This window comes from Panthera pardus, unplaced genomic scaffold, assembly GCF_024362965.1.
Source record: "Panthera pardus isolate Hobbes unplaced genomic scaffold, ASM2436296v1 HiC_scaffold_20, whole genome shotgun sequence".
In the NCBI taxonomy this organism is placed as follows: Eukaryota; Metazoa; Chordata; class Mammalia; order Carnivora; family Felidae; genus Panthera; species Panthera pardus.
In genome coordinates, this window is record NW_026526766.1 from 74,367,301 (window position 1) to 74,389,530 (window position 22,230).

A 22,230-nucleotide genomic window follows, 5' to 3' on the forward strand; every position below is an offset into this window, starting at 1 on the left:
AAGTGAAGTCTAGACTTCGTAGCCTTGCTTGGAAGACCTGCTCCATTCAGTTCCAAACAACGCTTTTCACTGACGCCTTATGCTCTTCTTATATCAGTCAACCATGCCAACTCTTGCTTTCTGCTAATGCGGTTTCCCTTTCTCTCACATGCTTTTGGTGAAGTCTCTCCCATCTTTCAACACTCACCTCAAAAGATACCACCTTGGCAAAGTCTTCCCAGATTCCTCAAGTCGAAATGACCTTCTTTTTCCTCTTTCATAGGCATTTTATTAACTGTGTCTATTTAGTCCTAGTATTTAGGACATTGTGTTTGTATCACTCTTCCATACATGTGGAGCTCTCTACCAGTTTCTGAGGGCAGGACTGTTGTCTGCTCCAAGCTGCTCTAGGTGTCCTCATCACCTTGTGAGGTTTACGTAGAGTGATATTCAATGTGTACTTGTTACATCTGTTAGTTCTCAGTAAATGCTTGACATTAACAATTCCTCTTGGTGTACAGTTAACCCAAGGGTCAACTCAAATTTAATTGGCATTTGGTACTTGCTAGAGCAAAGCTAATTACTAATGTATGCACAAATGCTTTGGGGAGAGGTGGTATTTCCCACAGTTTGTTTGTAATGGTATGAATTTTCAAGCTCCCTTTTTAAAATTTTGTTAGCATATGACTTCATAGTGGTACCTCAATTAATTGATCTTTTTAGGGTAAAGCTATTTTAAGTGAATTCAGCCTTAAAATTACTACCACAAACAAATCTTTACAAGTGATGCTAAGTTATGGTTCGTGAGGTTAATCACAAAAATTTACTCTTGTCCCTTTTAAGAAACTTTAAAGATATATTATAACTAATCGTTCCTGACAATTTGCTATTTGTCATGCACTATTCTGAAGTACTTTACATGTATTAATTTGCTTAATCCTCTTAACACTTCTAAGAAATAGGTACAATGATCACTTTCATCATAGATAGGGGGAAACTGAGGCTAGAGAACTTAAGTAATTTGCTTAATTCACACAGCTAGTAAGTGGAGAAACCAGGAACTAAATCCAGGCAGTTAGAATTCTGAACTTGCATTCTGTGGCAAACTTTAAGCTATATTTTAACTGACCACCCATGAGATAAGTAATCCATGTGAGGCCATTCAATACAAATTTACTTTTTAACAACCTTAGGCTATAAGGGACGGGAGGACAGAACAGAGAAGAGCTAGATGGTGAAAATTCTGGGATCCATCTGCATTTATGGGAATTAAAAACCATACTCATCTACCATCTTATGCCACACTTGGTTTCCTTGCTAAAACACCTGATCATCTGGAAGGCTCAGGAAAAGACACAGAAAGATGGTAAGGTATAAGTTAGAAGAGCCATTGTAGAATCTATGGTTTCGTGCAGCTGCTGTGAATATTCTGTTTCATGAAGATAAGCTTTTTGTGAATTTTATCATCTATGGTATTTTAGTCATTTAATGAGAATGTGCATTTGAGTCTCTCTGCTATGACACCCTCATGTATAAGGATTTATCTTAGTGAGATAAACCTTTATATCTCTTTCGAAGCAGGGTAACAGATCTTTTGATCAATTTTCCCTCCTGTGTGTAGAATTTGTACACACTAGGAAATGTGTGGAGAAATGGTTCTCAAAGTGTGGTCTGGGGATTCCTGGGGGTCCATAAGACCCTTTAAGAGGCCCACAAGGCCAAGACTATTTCCATAATGACATTAAGGTATCATTGTCCTTTGTCACTCTCAGTGACACAGTGTACACAGTGGAGTTTTCCATAAGCAACAGGAATGCAAACAGACCTGAAAATCCAGTTGACTTCCATTGAGATTCCATTAAAGAGATTTGCAAGATGTAAAACAGTGGCACTCTTCTCATTAATTTATTTTTGTTTTGGAAAAAATTTTTTTCATCAAAGTATATTATTTGTGTTAATTCATTAACATGCAGTGGGTTTATTACTGTTATTTTAAGAGAAATACTTTTAAATGATCAGTTTTAATTTTTAATAGAGTCCATACCAATAGGTTTAACCCCCATAAACAGAAACTTTTTAAGATCCTCAATAATTTTTAAGAATGAAAAGAGCTTCTGGTACCAAAAAGTGTGAGAACCTCTGGTAGAGACACTAGAACAAACCCAAATCATGAGTTGTATCTAGGTTAGTTTCTAGGATCTTAATTTTAACTTTGTGTTTGATAAATTATTTATAGCTTGAAATATATATATATATATTTATTTATTTGTTTATTCATGTATTCAAAGAATGTATATTGAAGAGTTGTTGTGTGCCAGCTGTTGGATAAAGCACTGGGGTACATTGGTGGGGAAGCAGCCTGCCCTCCCAGAACCTAATCTTGGCATTCATTCCTGCAGGTTTCCCTTTAGCAGCTATACTCAGTCTGTGCACAACATCGAAAGAGCTTGTAATTCAGGCAGGCAAGTCGTCGGTGTGGAATCTTCAAGAAAATCAGAATGAATAGAAATTAAGATGTCACCATTAGCAGTTCTCAAGAAGCAAGAGCTCAGAGGAGGGATCAATCAATGTCAGATGGTGGGATAAGGGATTCTTGTACCGGACTTAAACCCTGAAGGACAGATAGACTTAAGACAGCTGAGTTGAGTGGAAGGGGCCAGAATGGGTGGGGGAAGAAGAGATGAGCAGGCTTGCAGAGTTAGGTCATCACTCACTGCGTAGGATGTAGGGAAGGGCAAGGGCCTGTCTCTATGGAGAAAGAGTCTTATGGTGTGAACTCTTGGTCCAAGACTGGGTTTTCTTCTGTACTGATGGAAAGCTCCTATGTCTTCTAAACTATTGGTCAATGGATATCTCTCTTGGGTGTGATTAAAAGTCCATGCCATCATTCTGTGTTTCCCAAACTTGCCAGATCTTAAACTTTCCCAAATAACAAGAATTATTTGGAAATACTAGCTAAGGAAACAGATTCCAGGGTTCCATCCAAAGTATACTTATCCAGGGAGGGGCTGAGGTTTTTCGTTTGTTTGTTTGTTTGTTTGTTTGTTTTTTACCATTATCAGTCATGTCAGGTAATTGTCTTTTTCTTTTTTATTATAGGTAAGTTTGGAAAATGTAACTCAACCCATTACCAATGGTTCTAATCCTGAAGCTGCAAACTGGGAAACTCAAACAAAACAAAACAAAAACACACAACAACAAAAACCTTAGTAAGGCTCAGGTCTTACTCTCAGTGACCTAATTTAATAATTAATAATAATAAAAGTAAAAATGAAGATAACTAACAATAACCAGATGAAGTTATGCGCAATTTTTGTCTATAATTGTTCCTTCAATTGCACTATATTCTCCATAGCCCCAGAATCAGCTAGGAAAATCACATCTGGCTCCATTAAACATGTTTTTTCTTGTTCTAAGATGCTAAGAATATGGCATTTCAAACTAGGGTGTGATTGCTGGTGGTGGTGTAGGTGGGGAGTGACATAGCTTACTTTGGAGAAAAAGAAAAGAACATTTATGGTTCCCCTGGGCTCTCAGTATCTGTTCAGGTCGCAGCAAATGTTAACAGTAGCCCACTGAGACCATGTGGGAAATAATCTTCCTGGTTCCACTTAGCTGGAACCTATGGGATGAAGCAGAAGAACAAAAATTGCACTAGAATTCTCTTCCTGAATACTTTCTGAGTAAATGCAAAGCATGTGCTGTTTCATCCCACAGGAAAATCAATTCTGTTTTTACTGGGGAAAAGGTTTGTATTTTTCCATTTATGAAATCATGGACTCCAAGTTTTGGGAAGTTCCTGAGCCAGAAGGCATTTGAGAGGCCACTTGGCTCTACTGCTTACTCTCTCTCTCTCTCTCTCTCTCTCTCCTTCCTCATATAACCAGGACTGGGTACCAGGAGATGTGAACTTTGAGCTGCCTCTGGCACTGGCTTGCCGTGTGATTTGGGGCAAGCTCCTCATCTTTTCTAAGCCTCAGCTTCCCCATTTGTCCAAAGAAAGATGTACTTTAGTTTGTTGAGCTCTTCCAGCTGGGACTTTGCAAAAATATAAGACTCTATCGTGACATTGTTCTGGCACTTTCCTAGACAAAGGACACCTCGTTTATAGATGTTCCATGGCATCTAGAAAGAACTATATTTGTTATGTGGGCCAAATTGAACAGGATTTACTCAGAGACCTAAAACCACTCTTAGCATTCAGAAAACCTTTTCTGATACTCTGAAGAAAGAAAGGGTCTGAAACTTGGCCTTCTGGATTAAACACCTTATTGAGTTGTACGGTCTTGGGCTTGTGAACCAACCAACAGATTGAAGTGAAGTGAACCAAGATTTTAAACCTAAAAATATCCTAATAATTTCTTCAAAGAAAAATAGTATTGACCCGGGCTGTCCAATATAGTAGCCATGATTCATATCTGGCTATTGAGCACTTACATTGTAGAAAATAAGGAAATTAGAAAAATAAAAAACTATGTTGTCTTAGAGGTCTACAGTAAAGTTGGTGAAAGAAACCTACCCCTGTGCAATGGATATCTAATTGTTCTTAATATTGAGTGCGTATTGTGAGCCAGGTTGCAGGATCTCACATTACCTGTAATCCTTTCAAACCCACTACAAGGTTAGCATAATTATACCCACTTATTAGATAACTAAACAAACTCAGCCATGTTAAGTGGCTTTGTTTAAGACCTCAAAGCAAAGCAGTAAATGTGTGATTGGGATTCTGGCTCTGATGTCCATGCTGTTTCCAGTTCATGAAACTGGTTCCAATGTTCAGCTACATGATTGGAAGTCCACAGGTTATAAGATAGGAATTTGGAGGTGAGAGAATTGAAAAACCTAAACCATCACATCACATTTGCTTTGATTTGGTTGGCATATCTTGGTTTAGTATTGGGAACTTCAGCTTTATAAGACAACAACAGTAGGTGATTGTTTAAGGCCCCTTTCAGAATGTAGCAATGAGAGGTACTTCGGACAGGTCAGCTTTTCTAGTATGTGGTGGGTATTATTGGTTTCTGCTAGAAAAGCCCTTGTATCATGGTACTGCATGCAGTCACATGTAGGGGGCACTCCTGACATGTGTCCTATTAAGAGTTCCCTGGAGTTTGGGTTGTCTGTCCAAGTAACATTCTAATGGTGACTTCACATTTGGACACATTGCAGTTAAAGCTTCATTAGCTACAAAATAAACTGCCAGAATTCATTTCCATCTTTTATTTTAAGAGAAAGGGGGAAATCATATGAAAATCCAGAATTAACAAATTTCTTGGAACATTCTAGTCAGTTGAATCCATTTCAACATATACGTTCCAGGCTCCTAATGTGCATTGACACCAGGGACAGAGTTGTGAAAAAGACAGAACAGTAACTCCAGGAAGGACCATATAGATTTTATTGGTGTGTTATTTTTTCAGTTATAACTGGAAATTTTCCCAGGTCAACTCAGGAGATGCTCAGTCTTAGAGTAATACTTGGATAGACAACTCAAACTCAGGAAACTCAGGAGATCCCTCAGCCTGATGCAACGATATGCATAGGAATAAGGAAGAAGAATCTCAGTAACACAGCTGACTCCCAAAAGACTGGCTCATCATGAAAGTACTGGAAAGTTCAGGACCTTCCCAGAATGGCACTTGACTACTGCCACTGTTTCAGCTGCCATGTACAAATTTCTCTTTAGTAATAATCATGTCTGTTAAAGGTCAGGCACTATGCCAAACACTTTCCAATTCTGATGATTTCTCTATTTCATATTGTCTGCTACTTCTGGACTGTTCTTCCTTTACATTTGCGCTTTGGTTTCTGATTCTGTTATAAATGTCTCAGCTCACTGTGCCTGGATTTCAGATGATTATAGACTTCCTTGATAGCTCCACTTCCCTGATTCATCTAATTTATGGTCCCTCTGTTAAGTGCCAGTATTGAGCTAGGTTCTGGAGTTTCCAAATTTAATGAGATAGCATGGTTCCTAAAGTGTGTGTGTGTGTGTGTGTGTGTGTGTGTGTGTGACAGAGAGAGAGAGCCCAATAAACCAACACAATCCAATTTTTATCTTAAAAAGATCATTTTTTGTGGGTGGAAGATGCATTGGGGTGGTGAGGAGGCAGCAAGGGAGAGGTGAGAGGAAGCAGGAGGCTATTCTAGTAATCCAGGTGAGAATGATGCTTGGATTACAGTGCTGATAGTAGAGATGAAGAAAGAGGGAAAATGAGAACACTCATTAGGGAGTAGCACAAGACACTTATTGGTTGCTTGGATGTTGGATATGAGCGAAAGGGTAATTTTTCTATTTGAGCAATTGAGTTGATGGGATAACTCTGAGGAAGTCCAGAGAGTGGGAAGTGGTATGGAGAATAGAAGATGTGGAGTTTGAAACCTTTTATATTTGAAATATCAGGGAGAATATGTCAAATAGTTGAATTTGTAAGAGTGGATCTCAGAGGAGTTAGTTAACTGAAGTGGAGATATAAATTTAGTAGTCACAGCATACAGATAGCACTTGTAGCTATGGTCACAGAAGAGATAATGGAGGGAAAGACTATAGAAGGAAATAAGAAAGATCCTCCAAAGAATCCTAAGCTCAGGGTGTTGAGGAGGAGCAGCCAGGGACTGAATAAAATGTCCCAGTGAGGTGGGAGAAAAAACCCAGGTGATTGTGGTGTTATGGAAGCTGAGAGAGAAGTCATAGGATGGAATTCAGAGCCCAAGAGGCTTTTAGTAGGCTTGAGGACACTTCCTTCATCATAATAGCCTAAAAGAAGGAGAGAATGAGTACAAAAACTTTAGGCTTGAGCATGGGTGGTGAGAAGTTGAGGGAGTTTGCTTCTGGTAATTTGTATTTTTCTCAACTAAGTATGAGGCAAGGTCATAAGCTGAAACTGGTTGGAGGAAGAGGTGTGGGAGACATGAGGAGAGAGAAATTATTCACCTCAGTGAGTGGGAAAGTCAGCCTGTGAGAGAAAGATGGTCAGCCCTCTGGGCAGTTGTGAAACCCCATTGATACCTGGGACCATTACATTAATGTGAACCCTGTCAGTCCAGTTGTGTGATTGTTTTCTCCAGCAACATATAGCTGCTGGGTGATACCTCAAAGGAAGGGGATATTTGGTATGTGAAGGCCAGAATGATGGATGGGCCATGGGCAAGGAAGTTGAGGAGATTTGCCAGGAAGTAATTAAAACAAATGCTCATGCAATCTAGGACGGGCAAGAAGAGAAAGTCAGGAGAGACTAAGGGGTGCTGAGAAAATGGTAGGGATTGGAGGATAAAGTCAAAGAATTGTGGTAGGGTGGGGGGGCTGTTCTAGAGCATATGATTTGGAACAATGGAATGGGGTGGTCAGGGTATGAGGTGTATACATTTATATTTTATTTAATTTTTATTTACTTTTTATTATTTTAAAAAATTTTTGATGTTTATTTTTATTTTTGAGAGAGAGAGAGAGAGAGAAACAGTGTGAGTGGGGGAGGGGCAGAGAGAGGGAGACACAGAATCCGAAGCAGGCTCCAGGCTCTGAACTGCCATTACAGAGCCTGATGTGGGACTTGAACTCACGAACCACCAGATCATGACCTGAGCCAAAGTCAGACGCTTAACTGACTGAGCCACCAGGTGCCCCTATTTTTTATTTTAAAAAATGTTTATTCATGGTGGGGCTTGATCTCACAAACCATAAGATCATGGCCTGAGCCGAAATGAAGAGTCAGACGCTCAACCAACTGAGCCACCCAGGTGCCCCACATTGATATTTTACATATAATATCATTTCTATTGGTGGAAAAATTGAGGATGTGACCATGGCAGTGGGTAGCCTAGATAGGGGGAAGGAAAAGGTGAAGGAGCAGGAGACTAAAGTGCTGGACAGGTTTATGTGTGGATGTTGATACCAGTGAGAATGATACAGAAATTGGAATGAAGAGGAAACAGTCAGGGGCTCAGTTCTTTAAGGGTTAAGGGAGTGATCAGGAGGTCAGGAGATAATATCAACAAGGATGTGTGTTCACCAGAGACTGTTTTATGAGTAAGGGGGAGGAGGGTTTGGAAGAAGAAATGGGGAACAAGGAGGACACCTTCCCCATCTTAAGACTCTGATGGTGTGGGGTATGAGAGAACAAAGCACCTTCCATTCAAGAGACTATAGGAGAAATAGTGTCTCAGAGAACAGCCAGATTTCAGCTAAGGCAAAAAGAACTTACCAAGAAAAGTTGATGATTTATGAATATTTGCTGACCCCAGAGTAGGATTTTTAGAGGGTTGTCATGGAAGGGTTTGTTGGGGGAGGGATTGAGCAAGATTAGGAGATGTACAAAGCAGTATAGAGATGTGTACCCATCTACTCCCTGTTGTCTCTGCAGAGCCAAATTTGCACTATAGGTAACCAGCCTTTGTAGAGGCTCAATAAGGAGTAACCTGTCTCTACTCAAATTCCCTAAAGCCAAATGGCAATGACTTGGGTACTGAATGTGACTTCCTGTACTTAAGAAGGTACCTAGAACTATGTCCCTCAGCAAAGGGTAAGGACAGGGCAAGTACTCTGAGGGCAACGAATTCCCATAGAAAACCTTATCCAATCATAACCACTTTTCAAAACAGAAGCCTTCTCTACAGCACAGTAAGTAGCTTATGTTCAAATATGTTTAATTAATATGGCAATATTTCTAGAGTCTAGTTCATATTAGCATAGACATGTACCTAATTTATTTTTTAATGTTTTATTAATTTTTTTTTGAGAGAGAGAGAGAGAGAGAGAGAGAGAGAAACAGAACGTGAGTAAGGTAGGGGCAGAGAGAGACACACAGAATCTGAAGCAGGCTCCAGGCTCTGAGCTGTCAGAGCAGAACCTGATGTGGAGCTCAAACCCATGAACCATTAGATCATGATTTGAGCTGAAGTCAGACACTTAACCACCTGAGCCACCCAGCACTCCATAAGTTATTTTTAAATGCCAAATAAAATGTCAATAGAAGGTCATATAACCCCCCTTAGATTAGCAAAGATAATAAATATTGGTAGTACTCATGGCTGTTGAAGTGAGGGAGGTGGGTACCACGTTACACTATTGGATGGAGAGTGAATTTGTTTAAAATTTGTGAATGATAACTTACGATATCTTAAAATCTTAAATGCCCATATCCATTGACATTAAATTCCACTTTTAGGAACCTAATGCATAAAAAATTCTCACTGTATTTTAGGTACATAATGATGTATTTTTCAGGGATGTTGATGGCAGGTTTATTGAAATAGCAAGAGCTTCAACAATCTGTTCATCAATGGAGAAATGGTTTGAAAATCACCTTTGCACAAAGAAATACTAGACAGTAATTTAAAAGAATAAAGAACAATGACAGCAAAGACAGATCTGCAGGCACTGACATGAAAGGATATCTTTGCTATATGCATAAGCAAAAAAGCAAATCATAGACCAGTATGTATAGCAGGACTGCATTTTTGTCAAAGAAAATGTATATGTGCTATATATGTGTGTGTATATGTATTACCAATTCTAAGACTTACATTTTTCATATTTTCATGTCTCTGAAATTAGGATGTTTCTTACAATGTGTGGTGGGTTACAGTTTAATTGATAGTGGTCGTTCTTTCTTGGTGGTACAGAAATTGATGGCACATTTTACAATTGACAGAAATTTGGCAGAATATGGCAGGTAAATAGATGAGTAGAGAGAAAGAAAGGTAAGAATGTATAAGCATAGGAAAAAGGATACACATTGAATAATTGCTAGATGTCATCTTTAGGGATGGGATTGAAATGATAGTAGGTGGCGTTTTTTCCCTTCTTTTTAAAAATATTTCTTCCAATTGACATTGAATATATAGATTCCATGCTCCTGGATAGGAAGAACAAATATTGTTAAAATGTCGATACTACCCAAAGCAATCTACATATTCAATGCAATCCTTATCAAAATAACACCAGCATTCTTCACAGAGCTAGAACAAACAATCCTAAAATTTGTATGGAACCAGAAAAGAGCCTGAATAGCCAAAGTAATCCTGAAAAAGAAAGCCAAAGCTAGAGGCATCACAATCCTGGACTTTAAGATGTATTACGAAACTGTAATCATCAAGACAGTATGGTACTGGCACAAAAACAGACACTTAGATCAATGGAATAGAATAGAGAACCCAGAAATGGACCCACAAACATATGGCCAACTAATCTTTGACAAAGCAGGAAAGAATATCCGATGGAATAAAGACAGTCTTTTCAGCAAATGGTGTTGGGAAATCTGGACAGCGACATGCAGAAGAATGAACCTGGACCACTGTCTTACACCATACACAAAAAGAAACTCCAAATGGATGAAAGACCTAAATGTAAGACAGGAAGCCATCAAAATCCTCGAGGAGAAAGCAGGCAAAAACCTCTTTTATCTTGGCTGCAGCAACTTCTTATTTAATACATCTCCAGAAGCAAGGGAAACAAAAGCAAAAATGAACTGTTGGGACCTCATCAAAATAAAAAGCTTCTGCACAGCAAAGGAAACAATCAGCAAAACTAACAGGCAACTGACAGAACGAGAGAAGATATTGGCAAAAAACATATCAGATAAAGGGTTAGTATCCAAAATCTATAAAGAACTTATCAAACTCAACACCCAAAAAACAAATAATCCAGTGAAGAAATGGACAAGACATGAATAGACACTTTTCCAAAGAAGACACCCAGATGGTTAACAGACACATGAAAAAATGCTCAACATCACTCATCATCAGGGAAATACAAATGAAAACCACAATGAGATATCACCTCACCCTGTCAGAATGACTAAAATTAACAACTCAGGCAATGACAGATGTTGGCGAGGATGTAGAGAAACAAGAACTCTTTTGCACTGCTAGTGGGAATGCAAGCTGGTGTAGCCACTCTGGAAAACAGTGTGGGGGTTCCTCAAAAAACTAAAAATAGAACTACCCTATGACCTAGCAATTGTACTACTAGGTATTTATCCAAAGGATACCGTTGGGTTGTTTCAATATGCACCCCAATGTTTATAGCAGCAGTATCAACAATAGCCAAAGTATGGAAAGAGCCCAAATGTCCATCGACTGATGAATAGATAAAGAAGATGTCATATAGGTGTATACAATTGAGTATTACTCGGCAATCAAAAAGAACGAAATCTTGCCATTTGCAACAACGTGGATGGAACTAGAGTGTATTATGCTACGTGAAATTAGTCAGAGAAAGACAAATATCTTATGACTTCACTCATTTGTGGAATTTAAGATACAAAACAGATGAACATAAGGGAAGCAAAAATAATATAAAAACAGGGAGGGGGACAAAACACAAGAGACTCTTAAATATAGAGAACAAGCTGAGGGTTGCTAGAAGGGTTGTGGGTGGAGGGATGGGCTAAATGGGCAAGGGACATTAAGGAGGACACTTGTGATGAGCAGTGGGTATTATACGTAGGGGATGAATCAATGGATTCTACTCCTGAAATCATTATTATACTATATGCTAACTAACTTGGATGTAAATTTAAAAAAATTTCTGAATTTAATTAAAATTTTCATTTGTGGTAAAAATGACCAAATCTTAAGGAACACTTTGATGAGTTTTCATGGATGTATATGACCCGTGTAACCATCACTCAGAATAGATTTAGAATATTTTCATCTTCCCAGAAATCTCCTTCATACCCAATCAATCAATACTCACCCCTCCTCCCCATAAACTCTATTGCCTTCTACCAACACAGATTAATTCACCAGTTCTGGACATTAAATAAATGTAATCATACATTTATGCATTCCATTCATCAAATGGAATAAAATGAGATGCTCTCTTTCCTGTCTGGCTCTTCTTTCACTTAACACGATGTCTTTGAGTTTCATTCATATTATTTGTGTGGCAGTAGCTTTTCTTTCCTTGTTGCCTAGGATTACATTGTGTAATTATACCATTCTTTATTTATCCATTATTCTGTTGGGACATTTGAGGTATCTTTGCTTTGGGACTATTACAAAATAAAGCTGTTGCATTCATGTACCTGTCTTTTTCTGGACATATGACCTTAATTCTCTTAGGACTGACTGCATGGCAGTAGAATGGTTAGATCATAGGGCAAGCATATGTTTAGCCTTAGTAGATATTGCCAAATAATTTTCCAAAGTGGTTTTACCATTTTCACTTCCCCCTGCAATTTATCAGATTTCCAGTTGCTTCACACCATCATCAACACTTGATATTGTCTGTCATCCTAATTTTAGCAATTCTGGAGCATGTGTAGTGTTATCTTATAGTGGTTTTAATTTCCATTTCTCTGACTACTAATGATATCAAACACCTTTCATATCCTTATTGGCCATACAGATATTCTCTTTTTTGAAGTCCTGTTTTGCTCATTTGAAAATTAGATTGGTTTGTTTTTTTTAGTTGACTTATGGAAGTTTTTATATATTGTGGATGTGAATCCTTTGTCATATATATATTATTATTATTATTACATGTTATAATATATATATATATATATATATATATATATATATGAAATCTTCCCAAATATTTGTGGCTTTTTTATCCATTATGGTATCTATTCATTAACAGAAGTTCTTAATTTAGATGAATGACAATTTATCATTCTTTTATGGTTGTGTCTTTGATATACTATAGAAAACATTTTAATAATAACATTTAAAGATATTTAAAACATATATATGTGTATACACATATATATGTATATATATACAGTAAAACCTTGGATTGTGAGTAACTTGTTCTGTGAGTGTTCCACAAGATAAGCAAACATTTCTAATAAATTTTAACTTCATAAGTGAGTGATGTCTTGCAATATGAGTTGTATGTGACACTGAATGTCACATGATCACAAATGAGCCAGTGGTTCTCAAAATTCACTTTGATATATGAGTGCTTTTGATTACAAGCATGTTTCCAGAATGAATTATGCTCTCAAACCAAGGTTTTACAGTGTGTGTGTGTGTGTGTGTGTGTGTGTGTGTGTGTATGTATATACTTATTTATACATTTTCTTCACTTATTGTTCTGGCTAGGACTCCAGTTCAGTATTGCATAGAAGTGGTAATAATGGGCCTCCTTGCCTTGTTACCAACCAGTGGACAAATTTTACTATTTCACCACTGAGTATGATTTTAATTGTAGGCATTTGTAAATAAAATTCTTTTGTGTTTTAGTATGAAATTTTTAAAAGAATTATGGGTATCAGTGAGGAACGCTTCATCTCTTTTCCAGATGTTTCTCATGAAGGAAGCTCAGTTAGTACAACTTCATGTCTCTCTTTGCTTATCCTGCCACGAGGATTGGTGGAGTAGCTTATCTGCTTGGTAGGTCTGGGAAGACTACTGTGGGTATATTCCTCTTGACTGCCCTCTTCATCTTTCTCTTGGGGGACCCCTGCTCTTGTCCAGGATTCATACTGGCTATGACAGGCCAGTATGTCTAGATCAGGGATTCAGCTAGCCTAGCTAGCAGTGTTGGCCCATTTGGCTCTCAAGCTAAGCTACATCTCCCAACCTGGCCCTTCAGAATAACGAAGTTGATATTTTAATTTCCTATCTACCTTAATCTTTGCTTTAATTTTCAATTTGTTTCAGAGCCTGGATGCAGAAGAGAAAAAGGCTTGCTACTTTTTATCTTTCTCTACCTTGAAACGTCAATAATGGTAGCAAGCAGTACTTTTACTTTGTTATTGCGTTGTTTTTATCGTTTTCATTTCTATTAATTTTTTAAATTTGAATATAGTTGACACACAATCTTATATTAGTTTCAGGTGCACAGCATAGTGATTCACCATCTCTATACATTATTCTATGCTCATCACAAGTGTAGCTACCATTTGTCACCATACCATTTGTTGCATTATTTTTAAATGAAACAAATTTGTCACAAAGAATGAAAGAAATTCTGTTAAAGCAAGATATTTTCAAGGTATAGTCTTCATGAGCCATTCTGCTTATCCTGGCCTTCTTTCTATTATCATTACCCTGGCCACAATCTTCCTGCTGTGCTTTAGCCAGGCTTCATCCTCCAACAGGAAGCTGTCCAACACAATTCCCTTCTTGAAGGAATTAGCTTTTCTCTCAGCACCACCATGTATGCACATCTAACTTGTCCTCTGGATCCCCTTTCTTCCCTGAAGGGCCAAGAGTGAGGTTCTGCAAAGCCAAACCTCACAGCTATCATAGGTGTTCCATCCATTAGTTGGACATTTCCAGAGAGACCCTAGAGTAAATGAACCTCTCAGGACTTTGTTTCCAAATCTTTAAATGAGAAATACAATGAAGGCCACCCGCATAGGATACCTATGAAGATTAAAAGAGTTATTTGAACGTAAAAGCACTAACACTAATGCCTGGCTCATAGTAAGACTTTATTATGTGTTAGTTATTATTATTAGCTGATTTCATTGCATTTGTTGGGCTTTGCAGTATATCATTTTATACTTTAATCAGGATGTTTTGGGGACATATAGCTTATTTCCCAAATTAGTTTTTAAGCTCTATAAAAGCAAATCTGGGTCTTGTACTTTCCTCACATTTCCTTTGTGCTAATCAAATTTACTGTCTGCAATAGCACAGTAAAATATTAATATTGGGATCTTTTCCTACTATATTTCTGAAATAGCACTGGCCTAATCTTTTTTGAAGCTGTGATATTATGGATGTGTCTCTAATATGCAGAAATTTTACTTTCTTTAAGTATTCAGAGAAAGATGAAAAAAACTTTCAGGAAATAGAATAAAAACTAATTTGTTCCTAAATATCTGGGTTGGAGTCCTGGTCTTTCCATTTATTTATTAGCTGGGTGATTTTCATCTCTGAGTCTCGATTTCTCTGTGTCAATAAAATGAGCCTAGTAATACTTCCTTTTTAATGCAATATTTACCTTCATTCCGTATTTCAATATTTGGATTGAAATACCAAAATAATCATATTTCTCCAACAAAAATATTTAAAAGTAGCTGAACCACTAGAATACTGTAAATCTGTACTGCACTCACTACTGTGTGTGTATTATATCAGCTATCTATCTATCTATCTATCTATCATCATCATCATCATGTATCTATATCTGGCATTGTTGAGTTAGTTGCAGAAAAGTTATAGACCAATGTTTATCAAAGAAGTTTCTCTGGAGATGCTAATAGATGCTTCTGGGTCAGGGAGGGAGTTACAAATAAATGAAAAACTTGCAAAACTGGTCAGTTTCCACAGAATTATAATCAATTGCAATGCATGGGACACAATTTGCATCTTTATGGACAAGAATTATTTGCATTACTATCAATTTTCTACAATTTCAGCGTGGTAAAAAATCTCAGAGACAATGAAAGCTTAAAATAATCTGAATTCATGAGCTAGTCAGTACTCTGTTTAAAGTTCAGTCTTTCACAATTTTTCCCAATACCACATGTCTTCTCAAACAGAAAGCTCTGTTCGCTAGTCCTTTATTTGAAAGGAGCCTTAAGGAGCACCTGGGTGGCTCAGTGGGTTGAATGTCCAACTTTGGCTCAGGTCATGATCTTGCAGTTCATGAGTTTGAGTCCCGCATCAGGCTCTGTGTGGACAGCTCAGAGCCTGGAGCCTGCTTCATAAGTACCTACCATCTGATTCAAAGAACAAGAATGGTACCTTGTCTTTTGGGCACTTACAATGTTCTACCATCCATGGTGTTGGGTTTGGCCCCATGTTTGCATAGGATCCCATGCCTGACAGTATATTTCTGGAAGTCTAGATAATTTAGTCTAGAAAATAGCCATATATGGGGTTCCATAATTCAAAGATAGTTACTTAAGTTCCCTTTACTAATGTAAATGGAAGACCCTTAAGTTACCATCTTGCCTCTGCTTCCAAACTCCCCTGGGTAGCTGATGGAAGAAAACTATACAAATCTAAGAACCAAAAGTTGTCCTGGAGCAGTACATTTTGAATCCCTATTTTAGAAGGGGACATTTCCATTAAAAATGTCTTCATGATTATAAGGAAGCTCAGCTCCTCACATCTCAAACCACTTTTATGTAAAATATGATCTTCACTTTTTTTGTGTGTAACTAAGAGGTCTATTAATGTGTTTTTTTAAAAAAAAAAAAAGAAAAACTTTTTTTGTCCTCAAAATTTAATTTAAGCTTCTGAGATTAGAAAGCTCCTGGCAACTTTCATCAAGATTATATACTATCGCTACTGCTACTGTTACTACTATTATTACTACAACAAGAACCCTGTTTCATAGTCAGCTACTGTATTATCTACAACTAGACTGAATTGGGTCATTACAATGGTGTGTAGGAATTTCCTCAAGCTAAGGCGTCCAAGTTGTGATTTTAAAATTATTCTGTTTTTCATGGTTCTTCTGTCCTCTCTTATTGGAAGTGATCCCTTGTCACTGCTTTGGGTGGACTTGAATCTAAGACCTTCTTTTAGTTTGTCACTTCTTCATATTGTTAGGATTGATACTACTGTGGTCAAAGCCCATGCATTTGTCCATAGAACCTCTTAATCAGCACTTACAGACATGGTCTCTATATGATTCCAAAACACTTCACATTCCCCTCTCATAGACAACATTGAGAAGTTCAGGTAAAGGCAGTGGCCAAATGGTACTCTTTGTGGGCAAATTTTTGATGTATGGTGTACAAGTGTGCATATCTGAACACATATGGAGCCATCAGTAATACATAGTAGAGTCCACAAATATTTTCCTTTTCTTTACAAATTTTTAAATGTTTATTTTTTGAGAAACAAAGACAAAGAGAAAGAAAGGGAGAGAGAGTCTCCCTTGAGAAAGACAGAGAGACAGACTGTGGACAAGGGAGGGGTAGAGAGAGAGATACAGAAGCCGCAGGCTCCAGGCTCTGTGCTGTCAGCACAGAGCACGATATTGGGGCTCAAACTCACAAACCATGAGATCATGACCTGAGCTGAAGTCAGACGCTTAACTGACTGAGCTACCCAGGTGCCCCAAAAATATTTTCTATAAAGGGCCAAATAGTAAGAATTTTAGGCTTTGCAAGTTATAGGGGCTGTCCTTCATTCTGGCACAATTACTTAACTTATAGTCATCATAACACAAAAGCAGCCCAGCCATAGACTGTAAATAAATGAAAGGAGACAGCTGTGTTCCAATAAAACTTTATTCACAAAAACATGCAGACACCCCAGAGGCTATAGTTTGCTGACCTCAGAATATAGTATAGTCTGGACAAGAAATTATAATGCCAGGGGATCCCAGCTCTGCCCCTTACCAGCTGAGTGCATGGCTTAATTCTCTCATGTTAGTTGAAAGAATAGTTTTATAAGCTCTAAAGTACTATGCAGACATCTAATATGGTATTCATTCAATCATTCATCTATTCAACAAATATGTATATCAAATGCCTACCATGTGTCAAGAACTATCCCAGAACAACAAGGTGATAGTAGGTAAGGATGAGTCACATAAACTTTGGGGAGGGTACCAATGTCAGGCTGTTGGGTGATTGTCAGGTTGGGGTCATAAGGTAAGGTGACAGCCTAGTGGGAGGGGGGGGGTTTCCCCTGAAGGGAATTGATGTTCATACAGTCACTCGTTTTGGGAAGTGGTTAATTCTGGGCAGGAAATGAGTTGGCACTTTGGGTTGGGGGTGGTCACACTTCTTTCTCTCTCCGGGACCAGGAAGAGTTGGGCCAAGATTCTAAGTCATGAAAAGGCCTAGGTAATTCTGGTTGTGGGGAGTGAGATGTTTCTTAGCTATGTGGAAGTAGGCATACAGTGATTGGTGTCATCAAGTTCATGATTTCCCACTTAGAGGGGCCAGAGACCAAGAGGAGAAGCAGCCAGCATTTCTGGAGCAGCCAGCATGAAGACTCAGGGTTGTAGGGTCACTGGCTTCAAAAAAGCAAGGTCCCTTCCAGAATCCAGAGTAGGATGTGAATGGTGCAGGATCAAACCAAAACAGTTTGGAAGCAAGAAGTACTTTATTTTGTAGATACTGGCAGAAAGAGAACTATATTTAAATGTTGTTCTTGCAACCAAATAATTGTAGTACAGGATGGTAAGTATTCAGATAGAAGTGGGGATGTCAAGGAAGAAATTGGATGCCTAACTTAGCCTGGGAATGGTTCTTGATAAATAAGGTCTGAGTTGAGATTTTATGAATGAGGTCAGGTTAACCAAGCAGAGAAAGGAGGGCAAGAACCATGTAGATAAAGGGATCAGCATATGCAAAATCAGGTGGCTTCAGAGGGAGTAGTGCAATGTCATTAGGGATGTGATTCTGGAGTCAGACTGTGAGCATTTACACCCTGGCTTCTGAGCTACTTAGACATATGTATGCATTTCTCTGAGCCTCCGTTTCTTCATCTGTAACATGGGAATGGCAACCTTTATCTCATAAAACAGCATAAGAATGAAATAGACAACAGTATCAAGGGCTTCAATAATGATGCCTGGAACCTGGCAAGCAGACACTCAGTCAGTGTCAGTGATGATATACACTTATGTGATATAAAGCTATTTAAGTAAACACACTGTAATTAATGAAAAAGAAGCATGAAAATGTCAGATTCAGTTGAGGGCTGTATATTTGAGTGCATGAAAGTCACTTTGGCAGTAGGAATGAAGCTTCCTTAAGCATTTTCTTGACTTTTCCTCATCTTGATGTGTCAATCCCATGATGGGTGGTGGCCTTTCTTCCCCTGACTACTTCGGCCCCTGGTGCTGAGAGCACCAGGCCAGCTGTTAAAATGGAACTAGTTGTGATAGCAGAAGGCAAAGTCAGAAACAAATGGCAGTTATGTTTCCTTGGCCCCCAGCAGTGGGAACAAAATGATGAGATATGTCAGCTGGTTTTCACTTGGAGCTTTCTGTTCGCGAAGCTGGATCAGACTGCAATGCAGCATGTTTTTGATTAGTTGAGCTGATACCCTCAGCTGGTAATTCCCTATCTCACTGAAAATGAATCTACACATTTCTTGAGTGCTGACTTTGTGCTAGACACTGATCTAAATGCTGGGGCTTGGGGTGAATTCTTGCTCCTAGATGCTCAATCCTAAGTGGAAAAAAAAAAGACACACAAACACCAACACTCCAGTATGTGAATAGTGTTGCCATGAGGGAGACACAGGGAGGTGACCCCCAGTACTCCATCTCTCAAATATTCAATAGGCTTATCCGGGCGAGTTTTCCCGATAGTATGAAAGCATTCATTGGGGATTTGCCTCATGAACACCTTTGTTGGTCCAATGGCTGGTTTTTCCAGAGGCAGATGGAGATGACTTCAGTGAGTTTGAGGAAATATCATTGCCCTCATATTTGCCCTTGAGATTTTTCCTGCTCCTCTCCCACAGTGAAACTCCTTTGCAGATACTGAATGTAATAAAAGACCTCACATTTGTACACTTTCCAAGCTTTTGTATGTTCTTCCCACAGCTTTGGAAAGGATCATGCTTCTTATTTTACAGTTGAGGAAACTTAGAGAGTGTCTGTGACTCATAAAGATTCTCATGTTAATCACTGTCTGAGTTAGGATTCAAACTCAGGTTTCCAAACCGTTCATTCCCATGTGCCACCCCCAGACTTGGTTCTCTCTTTCCTCCACCATAGGGCAAGTACATCCCCTACATTGGACTACATCCCAAGCTTTCAACATATTGGTTACAATCTTGTCCCAGCTCTTGCCCAAGCTGCCCAAGGTAAAGATCTGGACCAAAAGCAATTTTTTAAAACTCAGTGATAATTACAACTGAATACCATCATTGTGACTTAATGTTGCTTTTGGTAGTGTCTAGACCCTCATATTTGCATAAATGGCAGAAGGGGAGGGAGAATCCATTTCCCAAAGTCATCTGGGGGGAAACGGGGAAGCATAATGGATTCAGAGAACTCTTCTATGCTTACCAGGGAAAGTCATCTGAACCAGCAGTCCTCAAACTGTTCAGTGTTCCTGAATGACAATCTCATAGATTTCATCAAAATTTAGTAGTTCTGGGTGGATGTGAGATTCTGTATTTTTAGCTCTCTGGCATGGGTTCAGGGCACAGCACAGATAGTGAGGATTTAAACCACTAACTCTCAAACTTAACTTAAAGTTTGGGAGTTTAAATTAATCCTGATGCCTGGGTAGTAACCCCAGAGATTCTAATTTTATTGGTCTGGGCTGTGGGCTGGGGATCAGGCATTAAAAAGTCTTTTAGTTGAAGGGTGCCTGGGTGGCTTGGTCAGTTAAGTCTCAGATTTGGGTTCAGGTTATGATCTCATGGTTTATGGGTTCGAGCCCTGCATTGGACTCTCTGCTGTCAGTTCAGAGCCTGCTTTGGATCCTCTGTTCCCCTACTCTTCCCCTACCCTGCTCATGCTCTCTCTTTCTCTCAAAAACAAATAAGCATTAAAAAAATTCTTTTAAGGGGCGCCTGGATGGCGCAGTCGGTTGAGCGTCCGACTTCAGCCAGGTCACGATCTCGCGGTCCGTGAGTTCGAGCCCCGCGTCAGGCTCTGGGCTGATGGCTCAGAGTCTGGAGCCTGTTTCCGATTCTGTGTCTCCCTCTCTCTCTGCCCCTCCCCCGTTCATGCTCTGTCTCTCTCTGTCCCAAAAATAAATAAAAAAAAAAACGTTGAAAAAAAAATTCTTTTAAGTCTTTCAGTTAATTCTAAGGTGCAGCAAAATTTGATTTAAATTCTAGGGTGGGTATACCCACCTATACAATGATTACAATAGCATATAGCTAATTCATAGGGACAGGAAGGGAAATGGATTATATAGCGAATATGGTACACCTAGCTCATAGAGAGGGTTAAATAATCCAAGTGAAGGGTTTTTGTTTGTTTGTTTTGTTTTTTGTTGTTTTGTTTTGTTTTTGTTTTTGCCTTCCAAATTCTCAGATGGCACAGATGGGTTCTGGCGTCTGGACATTTCCCCTTTCTTTAATAGCTTTCTTACTCTCTTGAGTGCTGAGAAACATTCTAGGAGAAAAGGTGGCTTTCAATTCACATTTCTATACTTTTTAAAGAATTTTTAGTCCTTTTTTCTCTTTTGGATGGCTTGTTTGGTATCTTTTCCCTAGAATATGGTCTGTGTTTTTAGAGATTTTCTTTGATTATTCATTTAAGAAATAGTTATTGAACGGCTATTATGTCCCAGGGGTTGGGCTGGGCTGTGAGGACCCAGTGCTGAATAAGATTGACAGGATTCCTGCCTTCTAGGAGTTTAGATGCCAGAGAGGAAGTACATAAAGAGAGCCAGGGTAAATAGCATCATGCCCATAAGGACAGGACAAATACGGAAGAAGACAGCAGGGAATTAGGTGAGGCCAGAAGAGTCAAGAAGTCTTCTCTAAGGAGATCAGAACAATGATGAGAGTTAGCCAGAGAGAGAGTGAAGTGAATATTCCAGGCAGAAGGAAGAACACTTCCAAACACCTGGTGGCAAGACTGAACATGAAAGGTTTGAGGAACTGGGAGAAGTTCAATGTGATTTGAGTATCAAGCACAAGGTGGGAGGTGGCATGAAGTGAGAGAGGAAAGAAAGATCTTGATGTGGAGGGAGCTGGTTTAGAGAGCTTAGATTTTAGGAAGGCTGCTGGGTCCACAGTGGTTGGAGAATTGAATGTTGGAGTGGGAGATGTTCACACATCAGGACTTGAATTCCAGCTCTATGACCCAGTGGCTGTGTGATGTTGGCCGTGCTACTCAATGTCTCAGAGTCTCAATGTCACTGTGCACAATGTGGGGATAACAATACCTGCCTCACAGGGCTGTTTTGAGGATTCAGTGAGTGTGTTGTGAAAAGTGCAGGACATGGAAGAGCTTGATAGGTGGTCATTACTACTCAGTCCCCAGAATGACGGTGCTATCTAGAAATGGGATTTGTAAGAGGTAAGACAGGAGCCAGGATGTGAGTTAAGAGGTGACAAGGGTGACACAGGTGAGATGGTGCTGGTGAGGACAAGAGAACTTGATGAACTAGACAGATGTTGATTGGATAAATAATAGGAAAGAAGGGTTGTGAAAGACTCAGATCATCCTTGAGATTTAGGACATAGGAATAGTGACAAGTTTGGGGTGAGTACTTTGAAGTCAGTTTTACATGTTGAGATTGTATCCATCAGGGATCATTTACAGAGAACAGATGTCATGCCAGCTTGTTTAGCAGGAAGACATTTATCACAGACTTGCCAAGAGGGCTGAAGACACAGAATCTAGGTTGGGCTTTCAGGAGCAACCTCTAATGCTGCCCCACAGAACAGGGCTGCTTGGTTGGCTGC

At 39.0% G+C, this 22,230-nt stretch overlaps 1 protein-coding gene across 1 annotated transcript in view; it reads right to left on the reverse strand.

The window, feature by feature from the left end:
* Window positions 1–17,105: 17,105 nt before the first annotated feature.
* Window positions 17,106–22,230, reverse strand: part of TNFSF8 (TNF superfamily member 8) — a 35,804-nt gene continuing 30,679 nt past the window's right edge. Inside the window, exon 5 of the mRNA XM_053908232.1 lies at window positions 17,106–17,928. Coding sequence (XP_053764207.1) covers window positions 17,837–17,928 — 92 coding nt within the window. The 3' untranslated portion in view covers window positions 17,106–17,836. The remainder of the gene's footprint in view (window positions 17,929–22,230) is intronic.